Source organism: Zeugodacus cucurbitae, chromosome 2, assembly GCF_028554725.1.
Source record: "Zeugodacus cucurbitae isolate PBARC_wt_2022May chromosome 2, idZeuCucr1.2, whole genome shotgun sequence".
Lineage (NCBI taxonomy): Eukaryota > Metazoa > Arthropoda > Insecta > Diptera > Tephritidae > Zeugodacus > Zeugodacus cucurbitae.
The window spans coordinates 31612339-31628597 of record NC_071667.1 but is presented as its reverse complement, the minus strand read 5'-3'; the positions used below and the strand labels follow the sequence as shown (position 1 = coordinate 31628597).

General features: G+C 33.2%; 2 protein-coding genes across 4 annotated transcripts; one reads left to right on the top strand and one right to left on the bottom strand.

The window, feature by feature from the left end:
• Positions 1-1632: 1632 nt before the first annotated feature.
• Positions 1633-12780, top strand: LOC105215782 (YTH domain-containing family protein). 2 transcript variants are annotated; one of them, XM_011189898.3, is made up of 10 exons: positions 1633-1806; positions 1865-1916; positions 1998-2019; positions 2138-2233; positions 2298-2402; positions 10515-10642; positions 10704-10865; positions 10927-11564; positions 11624-12515; positions 12573-12780. In XM_011189898.3, the coding sequence occupies exons 2-10, from the start codon at positions 1893-1895 to the stop codon at positions 12591-12593; spliced, it is 2088 nt and encodes a 695-aa protein (XP_011188200.1). In that variant the 5' UTR covers positions 1633-1806; positions 1865-1892; the 3' UTR covers positions 12594-12780. The 2 variants fall into 2 exon arrangements, with proteins under 2 accessions (XP_011188200.1, XP_054081434.1); XM_054225459.1 differs by having other exon boundaries at positions 1645-1916.
• A 620-nt stretch (positions 12781-13400) lies between these two features.
• On the bottom strand, positions 13401-14111 carry LOC105215781 (V-type proton ATPase subunit F-like). 2 transcript variants are annotated; one of them, XM_029042571.2, is made up of 3 exons: positions 13894-14111; positions 13667-13837; positions 13401-13605 (listed from the first exon to the last, which is right to left on the bottom strand). In XM_029042571.2, the coding sequence occupies exons 1-3, from the start codon at positions 13969-13971 to the stop codon at positions 13534-13536; spliced, it is 321 nt and encodes a 106-aa protein (XP_028898404.1). In that variant the 5' UTR covers positions 13972-14111; the 3' UTR covers positions 13401-13533. The 2 variants fall into 2 exon arrangements, with proteins under 2 accessions (XP_028898404.1, XP_011188198.1); XM_011189896.3 differs by having other exon boundaries at positions 13401-13837; positions 13894-14101.
• Positions 14112-16259: the final 2148 nt, after the last annotated feature.

The following is a 16259-nucleotide window of genomic DNA, read 5'->3' as shown; positions in this document are numbered from 1 at the left end:
TGTGTTGTGGTTGATCGAATTTACGATTGTGAGGTAGGCAGTCCGATTTCAATCCTCATCATACCAGCTCGTTTTTTCTCGTTGCATAAATCCAATTGTTTCAGATGCAGCAGTACGCAGAAGCCGTTACAGTTACCTTATCGAGATGCTGATGAGTGTCCTCAGAGAGTAGGAGTGCAAGTCGAAAGAGAATTATTCGGACGAGCGTGATGGCATAGATAACGAGAGTGAAAGAGGGAAGCGAGACACATTTACAGACAAAAAAGAAGGATACCAAAATACGAGATTGACAAGCTGGCTGGCTGGTAATGCTCTAAAAGTCTGCGAAAAGATTCGACGACTAACAAAATGTGTCAAGACAGAAGCACACTATAGGCACCCCCAGAGGTGATCTAGTGGTTGATGCTCAGAGTATGCATAGTTTGTGGAGGGATCCCTTCTCCAGCCCGCTAAATGACAGCGACTATACCAGGAAATGGTGAACACGTGATGTCAACAACAGCATCTAGAAATTTTCGAAGGAATGGTTTTGCGGAATATTTATTGTACCTTGAATATTGACCACGGCGAATACCGAAGGCAATGTAACGATGAGTTGCAAGAGTTATACGACGATATTGTCATAGTTCAATTATATATACCATTGAAATTAACGAAATTGGAAATATATTTGTCTTACGACAATAGTCAGTCAGTCAGTCTAAATGACTTTTTTAAGATGCAATTTAGTGAGTATATGGCCGTTGGAACACTACAGGTATTGTTTCTACCCAATCAGCATTTTGAATCTTTGATAGTCCACCAGTTCGTAATCGGAGTGCAGTTCAGGAAGTTAATGATTTATTATTATAAGAATATATTCTTGTTCTAAATTAAGGTTTATAAACGTGGATTTAGTTCTATGAATCTATCCTTCTTTTATTTCATCCTCATTCCACAAGACACAGGCTTTTATACACATTGTTAAAAGCTGAAAACTATGGATAAAACGATAGGGGTATTAGTATTGTAAATGCGGCTTTAAACATCTGTTAAATTACCGATTGGAGGCTTGCAGATCCATTTGTTACTTGTACATATTTAACACTTTCTTTGTATTGAATTGTGGTAGAAACTGGTAACTGTGTTGGTGTTGAATTGTAAAAAAATTAATAATGGTCTGAAATAAATTTACAATTTGATATACATCTGTACCGCTATAAACACGAAATATTACCACCATTTAATATCTTCTCTGATCGCCTATTCACCAGCCTATTGGGGTGGGAATTTTTAGAATCCAATCCAATTTGACATCCAGCCGTCAGAGTTTTAATTCGTATGCTTTAAAGTACAATTCGCAACTATCCTAATAATACTTACATTCGCACTTCATAAATATATCCATATTAAAATGTTTAATAAATCTTAAACTTAAAACACATACAAAATAATATTGTAATAAGGACAAAGTTCGTAAATTCGATTTTATTTTAGGGAGTGTATACGCGGTATTATTTTGAATAGTATTGGCAACACTGTGGGGAGGCCGTTGACTTATTCATTTAACAGATCTCTTAGAGATGCGTGAAATTATTAAGGGAAAATATGATATATGGAAATGAAACATATCTGAAGTTTATGCGTCGAATCGTGTGTTCTTTGTTGGTGTATGTGTCGCTTTTTGTTCGCTTATCGGTTTTTACATTTGTCGAATAAAATAAAAATATACAACTTTAGCTATCAAGTGTTTGACTGCCAACTTAAATAAATTATTGTGTAAAGTTAATTTGCGTGTTTTGTTGTACATATTTTATTTTTTAAGAGGTAAACAAAAGTATTATTTCGATATCCGGTCGATAAATCGTTTTTTTTTTCATCACAGAAAAGTACAATACAAAAATTCACGGCAAATGTCTACAAGCGTTTCAGAACAGGTAAATTTAGAATTGAATTGGATAAAAAATTATTACAAGTGCTAAAATATATATATTAATGCATATATTTTTATGCTGCAGATGAAAACACCAGGAAACACAGGTAAAGCGCCCATTTTTACTAGTGTACTAAAACGTCTTATAATTTATTACAAAACACTGTAAACTTAAATTTCCATTTGTATATATCTGCCTTTATTCAATTTTTGGTACAAACAAAGCAAAAAACGTAGAGGAGCGAAATATTCCATGGAGTCAGCAAGTCGATGAAGCTTCCTATGAAAACTTATCATCACCTACTGGTGATGAAAATACATGTATGTTGTGTCAAAATATTCACGCAAATTACCAATTCATTCCATATTATTATCCACTTATTAGGTTCTCATCAGAGTTCAATGCAATTTCAATATCCCCCATTTAATATAAAGGAGAGTCAACATGTTTCCTGGAATAACCAAAAGCCAAGAAAGCAAAACAGTTTTGGTAAGTTAAAATTTTTTTATAGCATCATCCCAATGATTACTTCCTTTGGATTAATTTTATATATAACATTACATTGACATTATTGATTAATTATGTTTATTAGATACCATACCATATTTTAAATATTAGGTGTTTATACACACATATATACATATATATTACGTTATTTTGTTCTATCGTCCAATGCTTAAAGGGTCTGCACTTATCACACTTCAAAATACTTATTTTATCCATTGTTTTGTAAATTAATTTCAACTAGTCGGACAAAATTGCTAGAACTGGTCTATTTCTGGCATAAATGCGCTATACTATTATTAAGACAAATAGAAGCATAAAAACCCCGAAGTAACGAATTTCTATACTTGTTGAAATGGGTTTTTATACAAAACTTCTTTACATAAATATGAAAAAGATTAACAAAATTAAAGAACGGTCATATATCTTTATAATATGCATTCGCTTAAGCATGGAATATAACTACTTTATGTTTATCTTTATAAGAAAGGGTTATTTAGTTTAAAAGTAATCAAGAAAATATTTATAAGTAAGTAAGAAATAGATAGTTCGTGGGAGTAAGAGGAGAAGGAAAGTAAAAGTTCAAATTATAGAAATGGAATACTATGTAAAGAAGTGATGGAATGAACATGAATTGGCCAACGAGTATATGTATATATGTATATATATTAAATATTTCTTTAATTTAATATGTTATAGATTTATTAAAAATCTCAACTTAGATCTCTAACTCGTCAAATGAACATTTCGTATTGTGTGCTGTTTTAAGTTGGTATATTGTATCCTGCTAAAAATATAAATATGACTGTTTGTAACACTTGAACCATGATAGATATAGAGTTATATTTACCAGAGAGACATTATGACGAGATGATTTGAATTCCGAAAAACTATACAGGGCTATACACAATAAACAAAGCTACAAAATTAAAATTTGGGCGTGGCTCTCTCATCTAATATGTTTTTGTACATATCAAACAAATATTTCCCTCAAGTATTTATATACTATGGGAAAGTGGATAACAACCACGCACATCCATAGAACTCTTTTGTTCTAAACTATTGATATTATGGTGACTTACCAAAGAAAAATGTCAGAAGTAGTAAACTTTATTAGAAGGAGAGAACGAAATGGGTACATGTAAATCGCTCTAAAAAAGGGACAATAGGCGTGACACCGCCGACGAAATTATAAATTTAGTGCACAACATTTACATTATTATAGACTTTTTCGGTAATGCAGAAATTTCTAGCAACTTTTCGTAGTTTACCTAGCTGATGTTATGTCTGTTGATGCTGTTACATGACACTTATTCAAGCATGACACCCATCAAAATATTTGCATTTGTGAACATAAAGATTATTGAAAATAAAAATCCGGTATTTTATTAAATTTGACAAAAACTCCGTTTAAATAAATTAAAAATCCTAAAAATATTATTTGAATGACAACTATTATGCCACTAAAACGAAATTTGTCATGTAAATTTTTTCTGCAACTTCTTCGCGGCAAGATTTGCCTTTTTGCGCATCTGCTAAAACTTTGCACAAATAGTAGCATGTCAAGCCCATATACAAGTTTGATTTATCGTTACTATTAACTTTTCTGTCTATACTGAATTTCGTTCCTCTAGGCATTATACCGGTACCCGGTTCAAAACCATTATTAATATAATAGTGGTTGTTCATAATTAACATAATTTACCGATACAAACAGGATTAGATCGAACAATACATGGCTGGATAAAATCCGGGATATTAATATAAATATTTAAGGTTTCAAATACATTCTGGTAAAAAAAAGTATGTTCGTAATTGTAGTCCTCAGTGTCTGTGGCTAATATTGGCAAATCTTTCAAATAGTCTATAGAAATTTATAGTGAATCTTTCTCTTATAAAAATGTGCATCTGTGAAAAAAATGGATAAAATCGGGTAAATACGTTCCCTGCCTCCTATAACCTCGTATTAGGATTATCAAACTCCCTGCCTACGAGATTTTCAAATTATTTACATAAAGGTTAGAGGGGTTTCAACATTTTAAATACAATCTTCCTATAAAATAATATAATTGTTTAAAATAATCTCGGTGGACACGATATCGCGAAAAGTTATGAAGCAATTTTGTTCAAATTTTGCACACATTTTTGAAATATTATCTTGTTATTGAACAAAGAATTTTTCCAATATTTTTTAGAAAAGTGTGCGTGCCCCCGCCCCCTAGTAAGTTGTTTGTACGTAAACTACTAATGCTATCTCAACCAAACTTTATAGTTATTTCCTATAGCCACTTCCTTATACAGTATAAAAAGGAGGAAATCGCATATAACCACGCCTACATCCCTTTATGTTAAAAACTACTAATAAGTATTTAATTCAGTAAGGAAAACGCCATAAATATTAAATTTCGCGGTAAAAGATGATACAGAAGAGCTACTCTCAAATTTGTAAATATGTATACAAAATTTAAAGTAGGCGTGCTCCACCCACTTATAGGTCAAAAAGAGGTCTCAGAAACTACTTGACCAATTTCAACGAAATCTATCGTCCCAATGCTACAGTTTAAAAATCGGCGAAATCGATTCACAACCACACCTACTTTCACTACACCACAATATTAAAGATTGTTTCACTTTACAATATATAAGTTAAACACCAGTGAAGATATCGGAACAAAACTTTGCACAAAAACTTAACTTGTGGTGTGATACCGCCTGACAATAACATAAAAAAATTCAATAGTAAAGTTTTGCACTCGTTGTGATACTAAAACATAATAATATACAAAATAATAATTAATATTTGGTCCAAAAACCATTAGTTTTATGTAAATGCCCAACCTGTTGTTGTTGTTGGGTTGTTTTGCATTCCAAACATTTGAGTCCGCTCCACAACCCCTTTAATGGAATTGGGTATTTCGCCAGCTGCCCTTTGACATGAGTCCACAAATTTCCGATTGGTTTCATATCCGATGATTGAAGAGGCAATATATGGGTATGGGTTTAGTGCACATCTTTCATACCTGTTAAAACAATTCTGAGTCATAATCAGAAAACTATCTGAACGTTATATACCATAATCTTATTGCACTTATTTGTATAAGGATACAGATGACTAAATCCACATATTGGAAATATAAGGGATTTAAGTTTACTGGATATAATATATACACGGAGAGTTTTAAATGTGCGGTTACTCCCGAACTTAGTCCCACCTGTCCACTGATTCTATCTATAGCGGTTCAATGAGTCTTGTTCGATCACAGTAGCTATAGCAGTTCACTGATTCTAGTTAGATCACGGTAGCTATAGCAGTTCACTGATTCTAGTTAGATCACGGTAGCTATAGCAATTCAGTGATTATAGTTAGCTATAGCAGTGCAGTGATTCTAGTTAGATCACGGTAGCTATAGCAGTTCAGTGATTCTAGTTAGCTTTGGCAGTCAGTAGCTATAGCAATTCAGTGATTGATCACAATTCCAATTTTAGTTACAATTTCGATAATTTGGTTACAGTGATTACGGAAGCAGTTAAATGTACCCATAATTTATGAATTAGTCAATTGTGATTATAAAAAGAGGTAAATTTTGGATATTGTTAAAATTTATAAATATGCAAATGTGATGAATTAAAAAAATGTGGAGTACAAATTCTTTTTCGTTTTTTTTTTTATTCCGATTGCAATAGCAATATAAAATCGCAGTGAATAACAATCACTGAAATCGCTCATCACTAGATGAGATGTTTAATATTTTCTTACTTGTGTGTACATATTATGTGTTTGATTATTAAATGGGTTTCCAACATAAATAAATACAAATTGGAATCGGATATTTTGTTATTACGAAGGTACTTCTTCTTAATTTGCGTAGCAACCACTTACGCGATTATAGCCGAGTTTACAACAGCGCGCCATTCGGAGGAGCGATCCTCCTTTTGGCAGTTTGGCGCCAGTTGGAAATCCCAAGTACTGACAGGTCCTTTCCACCTGGTCTTACCCACGGAGTGGAGTCTTCCTTGGCTACCATCAGCGGATACTGCATCGAACACTTTCAAAGCTGGAGCGCTTTTGCACATTCGAACAACGTGACCAAGCCAACGTAGCCGCTGTCTAACTGTTTTATCGACCGCCGTCGACAAATTCGGCAAGTTTAATAAATCAATTTGTCTCTGCTTTTTGTTTCGTTTAAAAAAAGTTCAAAACTGTCCCCCTCCTCGAGTGAACTTATAGTTACTTGGATGAAGGGGCCTATTTTAGATATGCGTTATACGATTTTGCCCTTTTTAACATCAAATTCATTTTTGTTAAATTTTTTTTTAAATACCCATCATTAGTAATTATACCCATAAATACTTCCAAAATTTATATTTTTTTTTTTTTAAATTTCCGCAACTCACTCACCAACGGATAGATTTCGAGCAATATTTTCGATTTTGCAAATTCAATGATTTCGAAATTAGAGAGATCTATTAGCCGCGGAATGTATTTTATCACTTCGGTAAGTGAGTTCACTTCGATCGAAATTTGTATTTTCGATACGGTTTTCAATGATTTCAACGTAATATTTTTCGTTCGAAAGGAATTCAATGATTAAACCAATTGATTCCACGATTATTTGGTTGTATGTCAAGTTTAAACACAAATGACTACAAAAGGCCATATCTTTCCAAAATATACATGCACTTTTCTGTATTCGCAATGCCATCTATAAATTCCATCTCTCCCACATTCATTTAAGGGTTAGGTAGGTTTCAGAGGTTGAAAACAAAGATACTGAGGATTTGTAGGAGTAACGCGAACATGATGACACCTAAGCGTTTTGCTCCTTTTCAGTCACATCGTCCTATTTCCTTTTCATACCATTCGAATCCTTCGTGGATTTTGCTAGTCTAACATTAAAATGATTTCCATTGAATTTGTAATATTTTCCGTCAGTGGCCCATAATTTCGATATATCCTTCATCTAATTTAGTAAAAAAAAATTGTTCCTTATTTAAACGAAAATAATTTATGTATCACCAATAACTACACTGTGATAGTAAAAAAAAAGACAAGACCAAATTCGACGGTTTCCCCCTATTTCGGGTCTTACGAATCGAACTGCATTATTACTTTTTTGAGTTACAATCATGGTTTCATACAAGGAATTCAATGATTAAACCAATTGATTCCACGATTATTTGGTTGTATGTCAAGTTTAAACACAAATGACTACAAAAGGCCATATCTTTCCAAAATATACATGCACTTTTCTGTATTCGCAATGCCATCTATAAATTCCATCTCTCCCACATTCATTTAAGGGTTAGGTAGGTTTCAGAGGTTGAAAACAAAGATACTGAGGATTTGTAGGAGTAACGCGAACATGATGACACCTAAGCGTTTTGCTCCTTTTCAGTCACATCGTCCTTTTTTTCTTTTCATACCATTCGAATCCTTCGTGGATTTTGCTAGTCTAACATTAAAATGATTTCCATTGAATTTGTAATATTTTCCGTCAGTGGCCCATAATTTCGATATATCCTTCATCTAATTTAGTAAAAAAAAATTGTTCCTTATTTAAACGAAAATAATTTATGTATCACCAATAACTACACTGTGATAGTAAAAAAAAAGACAAGACCAAATTCGACGGTTTCCCCCTATTTCGGGTCCTTCGAATCGAACTGCATCATTACTTTTTTGAGTTACAATCATGGTTTCATACAAAAATTTTTGTTGAAGTTTTTCATCAAAGTTGTCCATTGTAAGAGAAAGGCACATTTTTCTTCGGTCTCTAACTTTTTTAATGTTGACTTTTTTGGTAAACTTTCTTTGGCAAAGCTTCTCAGAATAAGTCCGTCTTTAAGTTCTTAGATGACTGTAAACCCCAAAATCAATGTTTTTTGTGTCCTTATAGCCAATATGTCGAAAAAACTGAAATTTAATCCATTTTTTTTAATGTTTTTTCCCTCTATCTCTATTCTCTGCAATCTATGCTTAAATTTTGACTCTTAGGCAAGCATTTAACGTTTCTTTCAAACGTTACTTGTTGTTATTTCTTATCAGTGCAGTGGTAAAAAGCTTGACTCGTTGCTTGCTGATTTGTGTTGGACACTGATAGTGTTATTAAATTTAATTTAAATATTGTGTCCAAATTTATGATTCTTATTGATAACACTTAAAATATACAAAAAAAAATAAAATAGCACACAAACATAGTTAGTGTAGCTTTTTTAAAAAATACAAATTTTGTTAAGTTTTTTTTTCTAATGGTTAGTTTGCTCAGAACGTTGTCTTTGCTTAAGTTTCTTACTATTACAAGATGTCACTTAATGTATAAGTATCAAAGGGTAAATTAAAATATTGACGAAACGTGAGGGAAAAAACCTTAAAAAAATGGATTAAATTTCAGTTTTTTCGACATATTGGCTATAAGGACACAAAAAACATTGATTTTGGGGTTTACAGTAATTTAAGAACTTAAAGACGGGCTTATTCTGAGAAGCTTTTCCAAAGAAAGTTTACCAAAAAAGTCAACATTAAAAAAGAGACCGAAGAAAAATGTGCTTTCTCTTACAATGGGCCACTTTGATGAAAAACTTCAACAAAAATTTTTGTATGAAACCATGATTGTAACTCAAAAAAGTAATAATGCAGTTCGATTCGTAAGACCCGAAATTGGGGGAAACCGTCGAATTTGGACTTGTCTTTTTTTTTTTTTGAAAAAAACTATCACAGTGCTATTATTAAAAAGGCACCATAGCCAACATATATTGACATAATTAGTGCTTGGAAGTTCCAATGGAATCGAATGATCACGAAGCCTTTTTGAATTTTACAATACATCAGTTTTGGCCATAAATTCATAAAATCATGACTTTTTTCTATTTTAATATTTATTCACATTTTTATAAAAAATCTAGTTAATTATCTGTAAAATATTCACATTTTAAAGATGACAAATTGAATCCAGCTACAATGAAAAATGTTCGAAATTCGTAATACCAAACTTTAGTTTGGTTGGTCTGCAGTTGAATTGCCTTAACTTCAATTCTACTGAGTCGGGTTCTAAACTGTAGGCGAACACGTTTTTTTCTTTTTGAAACAGAAAATATATAATAGTTTTATTCATCACACCGTGCCAACCACGAAGCCACCAATTGTAAAGTTCGGTGGGGGCTCAATAATTCTGTGGAGCTGCTTTTCATGGTACGCTGCGAAACCAATTCATAGTTTTGACGGTAATATGGATACAACAAAGTACGTTTTGATCCTCCTAAATATAATGCTGCTGAATGAGGAAGAGATTTTGACGAGTGATTTGAAATTTTCAACTAAACAATGATCCGAAGCATACTTCTCGGGTTGCAAAAAGTTTGGTCAATATTATGGAATGGGGATCGTCGGGTTAGTACTCAAAATATTACAAATCTGGATCAACGGTTTCAAAATTCATTCTTGTCGAACGTTGTAGAAGTTTATTAATGCCAGTGCTATGACGCTGTGTATCAGTTAAAAAGCAAACAGGATTTGTGTCAAATTGTTAATACTTATTTCTGGCTTGGCGTATATAATTTTTATGTTTTAAACATTATTTTGCATCACTTTAAAGTATTTTTCCCTATTGAATTTAGAATTTTATAATTTTTAATTTTTTCTATGTGGATAAAATAGTTTTACGTTTTTCTAAGAATAATTTAGTATTATATGTTGAAAACATCTTCAGTTTTTTATTAAAAATAGTTTCTAATGGTAAGAACTAAACATCGTTTTTAGTATTTTTCAACGACTGTAGCATATGCGAGCTGGTGTAATTCCAGGATTTCAACTATTTTACCACATTATATCTAGGATTATACATTCACTTAATTTTACTATTTACTGTATAAAACTCACCGAATATTTGAAAATCCTAATATTAAGTATGTATGTATATGGGTATTAATACAGAGTTTAACATAAACAATAAACACAAAATAATTATCAAATAATAATTAAAAATGATTAATTTTTCAAAGTCTCAAACATTTGACCGCTCTGGTATGTTTAGTGTTAGTTTTTATTAATGTTTAATATATATATATATATTTATTATATATATTTTCTTTTTGTTTTAGACTCGAATAAAAAGCATGTGAAAACAGCTAATTCTAATCATACGAAAAGAGAAGACTTTCAGACAAATCCATGGGGGAATCAAAAAAAAGGAAAACATATGACCGACAATCCTTCAAACATTAACAGGGTAATGAAATTTTGTCTTTGAAAAAAGTTAAGTGGGTAAATAAGAAGTTAAATATTAATAGGCTATCAGAACAGAAAATGTGTATGCAATGAGTAAGTTTGAGAACAAAGCAATTGTAAGTACGCCACTTGAGGATAAGAAAACTGTTACGACAGCTTCTGCTGCACCCAAAAAGACGACATGGGCTTCAATTGCCTCGCAGCCAGCTAAATTGGCTTTAAGGGTAATGAACAAATTAAGAAGCTTAGTTTTTGCATTATTTATATATTATTATATGGTTTCAGACTAATCTTTCAACATTAAGTCATAAGAAAAAAGGGCCTGGTATGCCCCCTCCGCCAATGGTACCGGGAAAACATAACTTGGATGTTAATACATGGGAATTGCCAAATAATAATCCTCCTCCTGTACCATCACCACCTCCGTCTACTGATAAATCTTTTGTTGCAGTTGATCCCAATAATATAGTTGGAGTTGGATGTGATTATGAAACAGAGGTGCAGACAGATAGCAGCCACAAAGGAAGTCAATATATTCGTGAAGAAAATAAATCGAATTACAATAATAGTAATTATGGACGCGTGCGAACTTCACCTATAAGTAGTTCACGTAAGAACTGGTCTTCACAGTCCTTAGAACAAAACAATCGGGCGCCTGGAAATACGAACTTAGGTCATATTCGACGTTCCGATAATAATATTGGAAATAGTGGTTATCAAAGTCGGTTCACGGAGCGTAGAAACTATACTCGTTTGGCGGAACAAGAATCTACTTTAAAAGATATTGGCGAACGAAATTTTGATTCAAGTCAGAATATTGACGAAATAACTCCAGAAGTTTCAAATGCAGTGCTTGAAAAATTATATGACAAAAACAATTATAATCCCTTGGAAATTGACTTGAATATTGCCACTTCAGCAAGGTATCTTTTATATGTCTAAAATGTGTACAAATAATTTAAGTTATAATATTATTTTTTAGATTTTTTGTTATTAAATCATATTCCGAAGATGATATTCATCGAAGTATAAAGTATGAAATTTGGTGTTCAACCGATCATGGCAATAAGCGATTAGACGATGCTTTTAAAGAACGTCAAAAGGAGGGCGGACAAGTTCTTCTCTTCTTTTCTGTAAATGGTTCCGGTCATTTCTGTGGAATGGCCCAAATGATTACCGCTGTTGACTATAACTCTACATCCAGCGTATGGTCTCAAGATAAGTGGAAAGGAAAATTCAAAGTTAAATGGATCTATGTGAAGGACGTACCGAACATAAAATTAAGGCATATACGTCTAGAAAATAATGAGAATAAATCTGTTACGAACTCACGCGACACGCAAGAGGTGCCTAATGCTAAAGGTATCGAAGTTCTTCAAATACTCCACTGCTATAAGCATATTACATCAATTTTTGACGACTTTTATCATTACGAAAAAAAACAAGAAGAGGAAGTTTCAAAAAAACCGACTTCATTCGACAATTTAACAACGACTCCGCCTATAAGCAGACATTATAGCCGTCAAAGTGACGATCGTGATAGGGAAAGAGATATTCGAACAATTGGTGGTCCCCAAAAATTCTTCGCTGGTGGTAATGCCAGTTTTCGTGAACGAAATAATTCTTATAGAGGAAGTTTTCATAACTTCAATGAACAACGTCGAAATGAAAGCCATAAAATGAACTTACCTTCAGATGTACAGCAAAAAGAAAGGGACGATCGAGTTGATACCGAGCTAGATAGAGATAATAATGAATATGGAAGTCGATATGGATCTAAATTCGATTACATTCAACGTTCGAAGCACACCAGGGATCGTGATTTGAGTGAAAAAGAGACCAGATACCGGTCCTCAGCTAAAGTAACGCTAAAAGTAAGTTAACAGAAAATAAATATCAATTTTATTAATAACTTTGCTTTCTTTCTATAGGACAACGAATATGACTACTGATAATACATGACCCACAAAAGCTGACTATAATAATTATTAAATTTGCACATATTATTACGAAGATAAAGCAGTAATACAATGAAGAAAAATTATTTGAACAATATATTATGAAGAGTTCAATTATGTTGCTATTTTTTTTTTGTGTACACTTTTCCCCCTTGAAAACTAAAACGTGCAAATATTCGAATTTTTAGTATGGTATAATTATTATTGAATTTCAACCAAGCAAGGGTTTGCATCGTCATTCCATAGAGTTACTTTGTAATTAATAAAAAGACGTATGATGTCATTCAAACAATCATGAGATAGCCCTTGATATTTTTGACTAACGTAGAAGAAATGACGAACACAGGATTTTATTTTGCAATACATATTTATGTTATCAATCCACAAACAAAAAAAAAATTCATCATTAATATCCCTGTACGTTGGATGGATAAGTTAAATACTTAAAATTTGTTCTTACTTAAACTTAGTGGATTGATTTCTTTTTTATTTCTGATACTGTGTAAACCCCATTCAATGAATATGTTTTAAAGAATTCTTTCTAACGACACCGAAACGTTTAAGGTAACGGTAAGAATAATATAACATGCTTGCATGAGAATTGGCTCATAAGCTAATGGGACAATGGGTGAGGTACTATTACATACTTAGGTGAAATCCCAAACCGTAGCAATTTTTCAATAATAACACTATAAGACTATTGAAATAAACGGTATGCTGGGTGCATTCTTGCTAATCAATAATTACAGCAGTACAGCAACTCTGTTGCTTGTTTGAATCACAATGGAAGTTCGAAGGTAGTATAGAATATAAAGTTTATTTGTACACACATACGTGTTTCCTCAAGGATTTTAAATGTATTCAGTATTTAATTTATTACATATGTAATACATACATGTACATACATATATATTGATAATTTAGTTAGCATCTCTCAGTTTCTGTTTTTTTGAAGCTTGGTGCTTTGTTTCAAGTGATTGGACAATTGTATTTTTAGTGGGAATTTCTAAAATAATTGGTATAGTTTTAGTAACGCGAGATATAACTTGTGTCAAGATTTTTATCACATCACTAGCAACAAAAATTACTCCTATGTTTCTGCGCCCACACAAATATGTAAAAAAATGTTCCACATCATGAGGCGATGTCTCTTCTGTTACGATCATAAAGTTTTTATCTAATTGTTGAGAACCATTTGTTTCTCCAACACCTGCCAATAAAAATCCAATCGTAGTTTCCTAAGAACAATATTTCACAAAACATTAATTATTCGTTATTTATGTTAATTACATACCAAATCGGCAACAACTCCAATAAGCATGCGAAAATCGGTACTTAAAGATCGTCTAGAAGATGCTCGTTTGGTGGCCATATTTGAGGCGACCACTAGAAGACTAGCGGGGTTTGTGTTTGTTTGAATTAAATTTGAAAACTATCATAACTGTTCATAAATGCTAACAATGTTTTCAAGGCTTACCTATCCTGCCTTTATAATAATGATCTACAAAGTTTAGGAAATAATGTCATCAACGCTGTGGAAATGAATTACAAAATGCATCTATGTATATCCGAAATTTTAATATTAAAATTAAGTCATTTGTACGAATGAATTACAACATGATTTTCAAAATATTGAGGTCAGAAAATCGTAAAGAATGTATAGGCAAATTCTGGTAAATGAAGATAACCAAGATTTCCAAAGTATAGTCTTCCGCAAATCAAGAACAGTTACATTTGGCATCAATTACGCACCCTATTTAGCAATCAGGACATTGCATGAAGTGACAAAAACCTGTTAAAAAAATTTACCTTTAGCAATTTCGGTGCTGCAAATACAAAATACATGTCGAGTTAACAACAGCGCGTCATTTGTTTTCTCGCTGTGTAACCGCAATTAGTGATAATATGTGCAGCTAGGTCTTTCTCCACCTGGCCTTTCCATCGGAGTGAAGGTCTTGTACCAATGATTTTTTTTTAAACAAAATTGTATAGACAATAAATGTTTATTAATATTTATCTGATTTTAAAATTTGAGCAGAATTGCGATCCGCCGTTTCGTACCGTTAAATCACAAAATATGTCACACGTTCAATATTTATCTCGCGATCCACGATACAGATGTTCAAATATTTAAATATTTTGTGATATTGATCGTAGTCCATCAATATTGCATTGTACACATTCAATAAATATCATGATACATGAGCGAGATTCAACTATCATGATAAATACTGAACGTGCAGTTGGCCTTAATACAACACATTTGATAATTGATAATCTCATTTGGCTATATGTAAACGGTTAGATTAATGAACGAGATTATTTTCATATGTAAACATACTATAACTCTCCAAAATTTGGAGGGTTGAGATCGGAGTTAGCAACGGTTTTAACGATCAAAACAGTTAACGGCGCCGTCTGTCAAGGGTATAAGTCAATTTCAGGAAACGAGCTATTTCGATACGGTTCAAGCAAAGTAAAAGGGTTGTTATAAGAGTAGGGTTAATTGGCCGTACAAAAAGGTGGTAACTTTTCCAGCATCTTGCGGGAACTCTTTGCATGCAGGACATGTATTGGGTATTTCGGAGTTCTGTCTGGATAGGTAGGAGTTTAATCTACTACAGTATCTAGAACGAAGTTCCGCTGATTTCACTCTAGTTTCTAGTTGGTGTGTCAATTTGACTCCAAGTACGCCATTCACGGTGAGGGAGTCAATGAACGTGTTAATAGCTCCTCCATGAATGACGTTCAGTAATTGTCAAAAGTCTGTCGCGTCCGAAATCCCGTCGGTATAGTTATGTGAATCGTCGACATATTTCAGAAAAGCTCCAAAGTAACACCAACATTATTTTCGGATTTAGTCGGAATCAGCTTCCCCCATTGCAACTGGGCGGATCCAATGGGGGAATGAAGTGAATATAAAACCTCTCTTCTCCAAATGAAGACCTCACCCACTGTCCGAAAAGACTTGGTGATCTCTATTACCGCTAACGAGGCTCTGTCGACCGAGCACATAGGTGGTAAACCCTTCAACCCACACAGAGGAAACTCTACACCCCACATGCTGGCCTGGAGGCTCGCTGGCAGCACTAGGTTCGGGTGCGATGGCCCAATCAGTCATCCTTCTTAAAATCACATTGAATCAGTCATCCTTCTTAAACATTATAGAAGCCGCAAGAAGAAACAATATAAATCAACCCCATAAAATGATGACGAAATTTGCAATGTAAACACGTATAAAAGTAGGAAACTGGAACATACGGACGCTCTTAGAACCGCCACGACTTCATCAGCGTCCTTGGCCTATCTGAAATCAGATGGCCAGAGTTTGGCGAAGTAAAGACCGCGGGTATGCACCTTCTATATTCAGGCAAACCAAGAAATCAACCTCGAAACAGGGATATTGGTATATTGCTGTCGAATTTTGCTCGCAAAACTCTTATAGAATGGAAACCGCACAATGACAGAATAATCTCGGCGAGATTTCGTTCCCGTGCCCGTAATATAACCTGTATACAATGCTACGCTCCCACTAATGTTACCGATATCTCCATCAAAGAAGACTTTTATGAGCAGCTAGACAGGTCGTTATAATCATTCAATTTGGGCCTGAAAATACCAATTACAGCGAAGTAATGGGAAGGCATGGAATCGGAGTAT

Coding starts and splice junctions, on each gene's coding strand:
- LOC105215782 (XM_011189898.3), top strand. CDS start 1,893: ATGTCTACAAGCGTTTCAGAACAG. Junction 2,020..2,137: donor GAAAACACCAGGAAACACAG/GTAAAGCGCCCA, acceptor GTACAAACAAAG/CAAAAAACGTAGAGGAGCGA. Junction 11,565..11,623: donor AATATTGCCACTTCAGCAAG/GTATCTTTTATA, acceptor ATTATTTTTTAG/ATTTTTTGTTATTAAATCAT.
- LOC105215781 (XM_011189896.3), bottom strand. CDS start 13,971: ATGGCCACCAAACGAGCATCTTCTAGACGATCTTTAAGTACCGATTTT. Junction 13,838..13,893: donor TTGGAGTTGTTGCCGATTTG/GTATGTAATTAA, acceptor TATTGTTCTTAG/GAAACTACGATTGGATTTTT.